The sequence below is a fragment of the Chinchilla lanigera genome, unplaced genomic scaffold, assembly GCF_000276665.1.
Source record: "Chinchilla lanigera isolate Chin_1 unplaced genomic scaffold, ChiLan1.0 scaffold00012, whole genome shotgun sequence".
In the NCBI taxonomy this organism is placed as follows: domain Eukaryota; kingdom Metazoa; phylum Chordata; class Mammalia; order Rodentia; family Chinchillidae; genus Chinchilla; species Chinchilla lanigera.
The window spans coordinates 7,095,878-7,107,366 of record NW_004955413.1 but is presented as its reverse complement, the minus strand read 5'-3'; the positions used below and the strand labels follow the sequence as shown (position 1 = coordinate 7,107,366).

Genomic DNA, 11,489 nt, shown 5'->3' with positions numbered 1-11,489 from the left:
GGCACATGCCCGCAATCTCTGCCCCCAAGAGGCTGAAGCAAGACAAGAGAGAACTCAAGGCTACACAGCGAGAGATTCTGTCTCCAAAAAAAGTCATCAGCACTCACTGCTAGCATTATTTATGGGCAATCAGCAAATGGAACAAAGGTCTTAGTGGAAATACTCTTTCATGCCATCGTTTTCTTGCTTAATTAGAATACCTATAGCAGTGAGCAAACATACTAAACACAGACTAAAGTGATTAACCCCCAGAGAGAAAAACCGACATTACACACGCCAGCGCACGTTTTCACATTAAATATTTACCAGCAATGCTAACTCTCTGCGCTCCTCTACAGTGAGAAAACCAACAGGTGCTAAGACACTAAGTCTTTAGTGGAGCCATACGAAAGTGGTGTTTTTATATGGCTTAAAAAAGGTAACGGCAGCTTTCCTGATGTCACAGGGCTGGGGGTTGACAGCGCTGGAATTCACTTGTACTACTGTCTCACATTTCATTAAGACTTTTCCATAAGACTTTTTTAAAAAATCTGCTTAGTAATTATACTGTCTAAAACTGGTGTGAGCCCTGGGGGGAGGGAGGATGCAGTCTGCTATGAATCCCTCCCCAGGAAAATATGCTGACCCCTCCTTGAAGCGAAGCCGTGGTGACAAATTTCAAGGTACAAGCTGAGCACCCCTAAACCAAAAATCCAAAATGCTCTAAAACCCAGAAATTTGAGTCCCAAAACCATACTCAAAGTTTCACCCTTTGAGGTCTTTCACATTTTGGAATTTTGCACTAATGATGCTCATTCGTAAAGCTCTGAAAAACTAAAATCTGAAGCATCTTTGGCAATAGGTATTGCGGATAAAGGATACAAAGGTAAAAGAATAGCTAGGCTTATAATAACACGCTGTGAAAGGGTCTTAGGGAGTCCACTTCACAGTCTTTGCAGGAGATAAAACACAAGCAAAATAAACCACTCCATTTATGCTAACACCAACAGTGGTAATAATATCTAATACCTATTGAGGGCATCATACTAATTATCTCAGAGGCACTGGAACATTTAATTTTATTGCCCACTGTAGAACTCTTTTTTTGGACAGGGTTCTGGTACGTAGCAAGGCTGGCCTTAAAGTCACTATGTATCCAGGCTGGCCCTGAACTTGTGGCAATCCTCCTGCCTCAGCCCCCCGAGTGCTGGGATTACAGGCATGTGCCACCATACCCGGTTATATAGGATTTCTTAAGTCCAACTTATAGACCTGGAGACCCCATCTTAGAGTTTAGAAACCTACCTAAGGCCATACAGCTACTCAGCTGCAGGGTAGAATTTAAATACAGAGAACACACTCCACAGCATGATGTAACTCCTACACTAGAATGCCTCCATTAAAACTGTCAGTAAGCCAAATACTCTGACACACAAATCTTCATATGAATTATTCCACCACTGAATTTCTGCTTATTTCACTTGATTTAGTAAGAACTAAGTGTTGAACTGTGAGGCTTCACACCTGCCTGTAATCCCAGCACTCTGGGAGGCTGAGGCAGGAGTACCACATATTCACCCAGCCTGGGCCACTTAGTGACTTAGCAACACCGTGTCTCAAGAAAAAGACAGAGATATATGAGATATAACCAGGTATACAAAGGCCCTGGGTTCAATCTCCAGTACTAACAAACAAAGAAAGTACAACACATAGAACGGAAGTTGAAGGATCTCAATAATGGTCTGATGGAGGGAAGTATTCTGTACTGCTGTCTCAAAACACATACTGAAGAGTATCAAGAAAACCTGTGCATGGCCAGGCATGGTGGCGCACACCTGTAATCCCAGCACTTAGGAGGCTGAGGCAGGAGGACAACCACACATTCGAAGCCAGCCTGGGCTACACAATGAGTTTAAAGCCAGCCTGAAGTACGTGTCGAGGCCCTGTCTCAAAACACCTGTGCACGTGGCCAGAGACGCCACACCTTTTAGCTAATACTGAAAGGTGCGCGTAGGTGGCCATCACCTGCGCAGACCAGCACATACCTGCGGTACCTGGGACGGTAAGTGGGGTTCCGATGTACCGGACCCTGAAGCTGGGCTCCCTCAGGGACCCCGTCCTTCAGCTCTCCAATCTCACCGGCCTGCAGAGGGAGAGGAGAGCTGGAAATGAGTGATGTGGCACAGGACATGGGAGGTAAAGAGCACACAGAACCACTTTTTACAACTACAAAATACAAGTGTTTCATTACAAAGCTGGGCACCTCAGCTACAATGATGAACCACTTACCTGACTACCTAAACCTCCACGAATGACAGGAAGGAAAGAAAAGCTCAGCCCAGCTAGAACAGCCTTCCACTTCATCCCAGAAAATCCAATCTTACTAACGTAGCTTCTGTTTTGTTTTCTTGAGACATGACCCCACTACGTATTTCAGGCTGGCCTTGAACTCACTCTGCTATCCTAGGCTGGCCTCAAACTCATGGCGATCCTCCTGTCTCAGCCTTCCAAGTGCTGGAATCACAGGGGTGTGGCACCACACCCAGCAACACTTTAAAATCTGACGTGTTCAATGTACAAGGAAATGTAATAGTACGTTTACTATATATCGGGAAATGAGATTTTCCCAACTGTTTGAAACTCAGACCCATAACTCTACGAACTAGTCTCTTCTCAATCCCACTGGGGATTTCTACAAAGGTTCGCCCAAGCCTTACCCGTGGGCTGGGGGCGGAGCTCAGTGTTACAAGTGGTTGCTTAGCATGGTCAAGGCCCCGGTTCAAAATCCAGCAAGGAAAGAAAAAGAAGAAAGCAACACAAAACACATCTTTGCCTCTACTTTCTTCCTTTCAGTTTTTTTTTTTCATCTGTTTATGCTAAGTATAGAGTTTAAGAAGAAAGAAAACCTGGATGACTATAAATGTATTTTAACCTAGGAGAATTAAAATTAATTTATTGGACAACTTTCAGGAAGAAAAACTAAAAACAAACAAAAAGCCCACCAAGAAGCTCGATCAATAAGCACATCTCACCTGTTTCTTCTCAAAACTAGCACCCTGGGGTGTGCTACAGTGCCAAACACTGCCCTCTGCATTTCACCAGGAAAAAAAAAGAAGCAGGCGGAAGGAAATCTGCACCACGCCACCTTTCTGCCACCCACGCTGCCTGCCTTTGCTTTATTCCCTCAGACCACGCGGGATGAGTGTCACGCTCACACCCAGGCCGAGCCTCTCCTCACCGCCTCTCCTTTGCCATACATTATTCTTTCCCTTCTCCACTTGGCTTCCATGAAGACACAGACATGCTGAAGTAGCACCCATCTCTTTCATTTTTTTAATTTCAAAATACACACAAACGTAAGACAAGTCAAAGGATAGGACCTGAGCCCCAGACCTCATTCAAATAACAACTTTCACAGCCAAAGGGCCCATGTGGAATCTTCCGTCTGGAAGACTGCAACAATCGTGATTTGGCAAGCGTGACCTTGACACATGGAAAAGCACTGGCCAGTTACTCCATAAAATATCCCACAATCCGAGGTGTTTGGTGCGTCCTAAAGTGTAGTTCCCGCATCTGACAAGAAATCACAGAAGCTGCACTGCACTCCTCTCGCTGCCTCCTGTGAGGGGGCGCTCGGCTTCGATCCCTACCGTGATTTGACAGTGAAGCGGTGTTGCCCAGCTCCCTCACTGATGCCTACTCTTCCCTCTTTGTAGTTAGTGAGGATTCTGTAAGTATACACCTCCAATGTCTGCGAACATCCTGTTACTCACTGAATTTCTCCGTATGTCCATTTATTTATTTGTATCTGAAGGACTCAGGGTTTTCTACTTTCTTCAATGAGTGACAGTCTGTTACCATCACTACTGGCCAGTGGGAACCCCTCATGCCGGTTCCTGTCCTCTTGCCATGTCCCCAACATTCTGAGTAACTTCCTTGCTTTCTGGCACAAGATATTCCTGGCTCACACTATATTTTCTCTGCCCCAATCCTGAAATCTGCTATTTTTCCAAAGCCATTATACCGGGGCATGGTACTGGGCCAGGTATGCTCAGTGCTGGCGAGGCATCTCTGCTTGGGGGCCCTCTCAGTTGACACGAGCCGGGTGTGGTGGCACAGGCCTGAATCCCAGCACTCAGGAGACTGAGGCAGGAGGATTGCTGTGTGTAGATAGTGTAGCCTGGGCTACATAAGTGAGTTCAAGAGAAGCCTGCACTGCACAGTGAGATCCTGTCTAAAAAAAACAAATGCAAGAAAGGCAGGCGCGTGCACACATATACACACCTACAGAGGTAGGTGGATACATGTGTGTCTATATTTGCATACATGGGGGGTGGGCAGGGCAAATCCAGCCACCCACCTTGATCTACCACAACTAATGTCTTCAGAAGTAACCATAGGGGAGATTGGGGGTGAAGGAGTCTGGGGCACACTCGCTACTGTAAAAAGCAAATCAAATCAAACAACAATCTCAACCTGATCTTACCTTTTCCCCCAGAGATGACCCCACTTCTCTCCGCTCCCTCAGACAATCCCCACAAAGGAAAAACAGCCCTATCCCTGGCACCGCCAGAAAAACCTCCTCGAAGGGGCACCTCATTTCTCTTCCCACTCATCCTCCCAATCAACTTCTCACCACAATGCCGAGTGACCCCCGGTTACGAGCCCAGTCATCCTCACTTCTTCCGTTCACTGGACAGCATTTAACCTTCCCTGCCTTACACACATCCTCCCTCATGCTCGCTCCTTACCACTGTCCTTCACCAGACAATCCTCTTCTCCTGGTCTCTAAGTGTGATGTCCCAGAACTCAAGCCTATGGTCACTTTCCATTTCCGTTTATACTACAGTTCAACTCATCCGCCCTGTGGCTGTAAATGTCACATTTTCTAACTCCGAAGTTACCCCCGTGGTCCTGTGTCTCCCATCAGCCCTTGTACACGCCACCCCTTTGCCACTCATGAACTATGCTTCTTGGCACCAAAAGTCTCTCTCCTTGGCTCCATTCATTTACATCTGTTCTCAAATATCACCATACCAGCTGAGTGTGGCACTGCATGCCTATAATCCTACCACTCAGGAGGCTGGGGCAGGTGGGTTGCTGAGTGTTTGAGGCCCAGCGTGGGCTACAAAGTGAGTTCAAAGTCAGCCTGAACTGAATGGTAAAACCTTGCAAAAAAAAAAAAAAAATCAAATATCACCATACCTAAAATTCTACCTTCATTCCTCCACCTCCTATTACCACTGACTCGGCTTTATTTTTCTGCCAATTTGACATCTCCACTGAAGGTAAAGGGGGAAAAAACTTTCTAAATTTTTTTCAACTTCCTCCCCCAACTCAAATTTTCAGTCTCTCTCTGTGTGAGGCAGGGCCCCACAATGTAGCCTAGACTGGCCTCCAATGTGCAGAGATCCTCCTGCTTCAGCATCCCCAATGCTGACATCACAGACATGCGTTATCACACTTGGCTTTCCTCTTATTTTTTACATCCAAAAACCACAGAGGAATAGTTAACTTCTCAGACTACATACTCACATAGTCAAATGTGCCATTTTTATGTTTAAACATTTCCCAAACTTGAGCACCCACCTTGCTGACTGCTCTCAAATCCTCCCCTGGACCACCTACCTGTCCGCTGGGAAAGCAGTCCTTAGTATCTTGTACCAACAACCTTAAAGCAGCCTAATTATAGGAAAACGGCTTTCAAAATTTTCATTCTTTGCTGCTGATTTGGCTTATGGGGACTTCTAAGTCTCTCCACATGCAAACATGACAGCATGGGTTAAAAAGCTTCTAAGGGAAAACTTAAGACTTAACCGTGCTGTTACTGCCAACCCAGAATGGGCAAGAAAGTCAGCCTGCATTCAAGACAACTATGTGCAGCTAGGGTGTGAGACTGTGAACCTATGTTCACGTGGCTTTAACCTGGCTTCTGTGAACGACATCCCAAAAGCACCGGGCCTTCAACTTGTAAGGGAAACACATTGTTTTAGAAGATATGGGAAAGAATCACTATGCTTTCAGAAAATGTAACCCAGTATATATGGTAAATAATAAGCCTGCTTATCTCAGGAAAGCATTACTGAAAGTAACCCTGTACCACAATCTCACATTTGTTCTGCCCATTTCCTAGAACCCTCAGGTGCTGCCTTAAAGAAACCCACTCTGCCTTGTGTACCCAGCATCTCCATATATTAACTCTGGCCATCATTTTTAGCACATCTGTCAGGGGCAGCTGCTGAAGAGTAGAAAGGAGAAAAACAAGAAGCGATGTAGAAGGAACATTCACGCAGGATGCGAGAGAAGTATAGCAGAGAACAGCCTGAACGTAATATTCGGTCAGAGCACTTTAAGGGGCCCAAGGATAGGAATCAGCAAAACATTGCAGCTAGTGATTAAAAAAAATTAATAAATAATAATATATTCCTCCTTTTCCAATTGCAAAATTGGTGTGAGGCTGATTAATAACAAATTTTACAACAGCTCTACTAGGATTTTGCAGTAAAAAAGAAAATAAGCAGGCAACAATGTCCATTTTATGTTAGTTTTCCTTAACAATGAGCACCATCTCATGGAAACGCAGTACTTAATTCATGTTTTGTACACTGCAGTCACTAGGCCACACCCTTTAGATTTAACTTAACAGCCATAACCCTTTCTTTCGTGCAGGCATTTAATGCTCCCATTTTCAAGATGCACAAATTAATCTCGGGAAGCCTTGGTTTTCTCAAAACCTCACAGATTGCAAGTAGCACACAGAATTCAAAGCCAGCCCTGTGTGACTTTGACTCCAAGCTCTTACACGAGCCACTGATCTCACAACTTCTTTAGTCCTCTGCAAGCTGGAAACACCCCCTGCCTACTGTAGGCCGGCTCCTATAGCTGTGCTTCCGCAGTGCTTCTAGAATAGAATGACTGCTCTGTAAAAGCCCACTAAAGGTCTGCCCTAGGCTCCTGTTTGGTTTCCGGCAGCTGGTGTTGGAGGAGGAAGAGGAGGAGCAGGAGGAGAAGTGGAGGAGGCAGAGGAGGACGGAGGGTGAGGGCCGCTCAGGAGAAGTCCAGGTGCAAGGTTACCTGCGTTCTGCTGGGCTGGGGAAAGACCCGAGGGCGGCGGTCAAAGGTCTGTCCCACGTGGTACGGCGGGAAGCGCCGCTGCCGGAACTGAGGGTAAAACTGGGGGTGGCGCAGCTGCCTCCGGGCCCCCGAGAACTGCCCATCAGCCGCGGGGGGCTCAAATCCTTCACTGCTGCCGCTCCCTTCCTCCTCCTCCTCCCCAGCGTACTAGCGAAGCAAAGAAACAGAGATTCAGAAGTCCAGCCAGGGAGGACACCGAATAAAGAACACCATTAGGTCGGATGAGTATCACCAAAAGAAAAATGAACTCCCAGAGCAACGATGTCCTTTGGCAAACAGACAAAATGTATTTAACCCAGGTCCTCATGTGATTTCTGGGGTAAATGACATTGTGATTCAAGTAGATCTGTGCAGATCAAACACCAAGCAGCAGAAAAGCAAAAGCGACCTATACCAAATGTGAGTCATCGCATTAGAAGTGGTGAGTCTCACTGGAGCAACCACCCACGGGCTCTCTGTGAGGCAGAGCACCGAGCACCTCCGGGTGGAGCTCCCAACATTTACTGTCCACCAAGGGAAGACTTGGGGCCATGCCCAAAAAAAATATATTCTATGATGTTATCAGCATGTGAGACCTAACCTTTTACAGCAGTTCTCAAAATGTGGACTGGGTCTCGAAACCCAAGTACTGTTTCCCAGAATCCAAGTACTGTTTCCCATGATGCTTCTGAGGTGCTGCTTGCCTGCTGTGTCCTCTCTGGGTCGCTCAGTAGACTAAACCACCCGAGGGTTTGAGAACTCAACCATCTTCTACTGCACCAAAGAAAGGTGCACAAGTACAAAGCAATACCACTTACCCAGTATAAATAGCTTTTTTCATACATTTATGTTGACAGGAGTCACTTTAAAACAGATATACTTTACATTTCTTTTACTTAATAGACATAAATATACCCTCTAGGAGCCCTCAATAATAGCTAAGCATAAAAATGCATCCAAAAACTAAACAGTTTGAGAACCAATGACCTCTATGGCAGGACTCATCGTAACATTTTAACTGTATTTCCTAATACAATTCATGTAGGGTCAGGATTAACCACTTCTAAATACAGACCTCATTAACAGAGGGAATTAATAACTCATTTTAAATCATTCCATATATTCAAACTATATCACGTATCACTATCTTATATTTTAACAAATTATAACTAGCAAACATCTATCAAAGATTTGTGATTTCAAATTTTACTCTATCAGGAATATCAGAAATCAGAAGTAATTTTTATGACAGTCATTTTAAAAATGACTATGCTAGGCACATGTAACTCCCCTCCACAATGAATGTGAACATTACGAGATGCAAATATGTACAAATAAAAATTTAAACTGATGCAAGTACACGCTAATAAAAAGTAAAAATTTAAAAAAAAAATGAATCAGGCAGGCATAGTAGCATACACCTCTCATCCCAGCTACTGGAGAGCTTGAGGCAGGAGGACTCCCAAGTTTGATCCCTGCTTGGGTAACTCAGGGAGGCGCTGTCACAAATTAATTTAAATAGCTCAACTGAGAAGGCCCTTTGCTCACCTTCCAGTATTGCACACCCCATGCAAGTGCACGTGCACACGCACACACACCCCAAAATAGGAAGTGCAGGACAGTGTAAACTGTAAGTTACACCTGTATCCTCTCATCTTTATGAAGCTAAATATTTGATTAAGAATTTTGCAAGACAATAATGACGACATCATCATTGCTGACCATATTCTTTTGCCTCAACCAGCTGGTAGCACTTAGATATTACAATAGAAAGCTCCATTTACGTACACCTTAACCTGAAGAGTTTTGAAAAAAAAAAAAAAAATTATAAATATCTTTCCCAGGTCTCAGAGGGAAAAGTCTTCAAGGAAAACTTTTTATCCAGCCAGGCATGGTGATGCATGCCTATAATCCCAGCACTGGGAAATTGAATCACTGTGAGTTTGAGGCCAGCCTGGACTACAAAGGGAGGTCAAGGCCAGCCTGAACTGCATCATAGTGAAACTCTTGTCTCAAAAAAGACAAAGAATATTTTTACTGAAGATTTTCCTATTTTAACTTGTGAACTGACCTCACAGTCAAATTAATCACAGCTTGAGCTCTATAAATTGAATAAACTTAAGAACTAGTAGGGATCTGCTACAACGGCTCATCTCTACCCCCACCCTTCATAGCTCATTATTAAAAATCTAGTAAGTCAAGGAAGGGTCAGAAAAATAGATGAGATGTTCTAAAGAATGATAAAATCAATTTGGGCAGGGTGTAAAGATAACAGACTAAGGGGTAAAACCATGTACCTAAGCAGAAAAATATAAATCTCTGAGCATAGACAAAAATCATTCTCAAGCCGCAGATACTTTATTCTGAGACTTTTCAAAAATGTTTCTTCTCATGACAATATGTGGTTACCATCCTACTGGTTTTTTTCTTTTTGTTATACTGGAGATTGAACCCAGGGCACCACACTCAGCTATTTATCTCCAACCTATTCATTTTTTTATTCTGAGACAGGGTCTCACTAAATTCCCCAGGCTGGGCTGGAAATTTATAACCCTCCTGTCTCAGCCTCTCAAGTGCTGGCATTACAGGCCTGTGCTACTACCATGCCCAGCTGGTAGCTACCACCCGGGACTCACAGAGGATCCCGAGTTTTATTCCTGGTTCTAACGCTAAACACATCAAAAATCTAGGTAATTTTGTCCTCTTGTTAATTCAAGTCTAACATAATCCTCACAAGCACAAACAGTTCACTGTGTCTGCCTCAGGAATATTCCTTTAAGGTGAGCTGCTTAAGCAAAAGCTCTAGCCAGACAGGGCTTATAAATTTCTTCATCTGGATTGGGACCAAACTACAGAACTAAAGGTCTGAGAATTACTGCTTCTTTACTTTGAAACAGTAGGAAAATGCTACTCCACTGAGGTGAATTTTTTAATCCGTCTGGGGCCAGCACTTTACCTACCGCAATTCTCTAGCAATTCCTGGCTCACTCTTGCCAACCGCTGTTTCCGAGGCCAACAGCGTTAGTGCCAAGGGAGGAAACAACAGGTTGAAGCCAGTGTGCCAGTGAGTGCCACATGCAAAGTTCTGGCCAGGTAAAGAGCCAAACAAAGACTGAGGCTTTTTACCAACCTTGGCACCACCTATCTTAATGAAGTCTCCTTGCTACAAGACAAATAAATGTCAGGAACTCACAGCCATTGCCGCCTCACAGATACAACTTCTTCTGGCTGGAGAGGTGGCAAAGAGACCAGTGGCTATGGATAGTTTCTAAGCGCTAAAAATTTTCCTTTAAAAAAAATAATCACTTGTCCTGTCTCTGGAAAAGAGGGGAATTTTCTGGTCTGGGTACACACACTTCATTTTAGACATGAAAATATTCCCAGCCACTAGTCAGCAAGAGAGACCACCTACACTGCGGGGAGGCCCACGGCGCCGGCCGTAGTAGCCACGCCGGTAACGGCGGCGATCAGCAGCATAGCGGCTCCCTTCCACCGGGACTCCATCAGGGCCGGTCACATTGGCCGCTTCAGCACCCTGCGAAAAGAAAGGAAAAAATACGGATGACCTCCAGACAAGCTCATTCCCCTCAAACCACAGCGTTGGGCAGCTAGCGTCTCAGAATGGCTGGACACAATAAAAATTCCTACCATGAGCTCAGAAACAGACTCAAGTTCTACAAGGGGATGAAAGTGCTTAATGTGCTGATTGAAATGTATCCAGCTGGCTAAATCCTGCCTTCTTGTCTGGTTATGCCAAGTAAAAGCTATGTGTATCTCTTCAGAGAATATAAAGTGGTCAAAATACAACAGAACTGGAAAGCAGAAGTAGTAACGTGAGACCAGGAAGAGTATTTCTCAGTGGAAGAGAACTGAGATGCTAACCTTCCTAGATTATGTTTAAACCTATGTCATCGTAAGAGGTACCTCGAGTCCCTACAAGTGGCCTCCTGTAGCTCTGTCCAGAAGCCAGGTGAGGGTGAAACTTTTCCCTCGGCAACAATAGGGGAAAAGGGTCCTTCGTTTTGTAACACAGTCTCCACACGTATTCCCTCTTTAAGTCTTCCATTATCCTTGAAACAAACTTAAGGGTTCTTATTCTCAAATGGACAAATGGGTAAAATAATGCTTCAGTCAGGTATGGTGGCACAGGCCTGTAACCCCAACACTCAGGAGGCAGAGCAAAAGGATCACCACAAGTTCAAAAGGCCAGACTGGGCTACACAGTGAGTTCAAGCACAGCCTGAATCACATAATGAGATCCTAGCTCACGAAAGTAAATTAAAATAAAATAAAATAATGCTTCCAAAATCTAATAGCTAGGCGTGGTGCTGCACACCTGTAATTCCACCACCTGGGAGGCTGAGGCAGGGGAATCACTGAGTTTGAGTCTAGCCTGG

At 44.7% G+C, this 11,489-nt stretch overlaps 1 protein-coding gene across 1 annotated transcript in view; it reads right to left on the bottom strand.

Moving 5' to 3' along the window:
- Positions 1 to 11,489, bottom strand: part of Ybx3 (Y box binding protein 3) — a gene marked incomplete at its 5' end in the record, with an annotated part of 21,458 nt that overhangs the window by 4,176 nt on the left and 5,793 nt on the right. Inside the window, 3 exon segments of the mRNA XM_013511652.1 lie at positions 2,025 to 2,122; positions 7,054 to 7,260; positions 10,505 to 10,627. Of these exon segments, the coding sequence (XP_013367106.1) occupies positions 2,025 to 2,122; positions 7,054 to 7,260; positions 10,505 to 10,627 (428 nt within the window).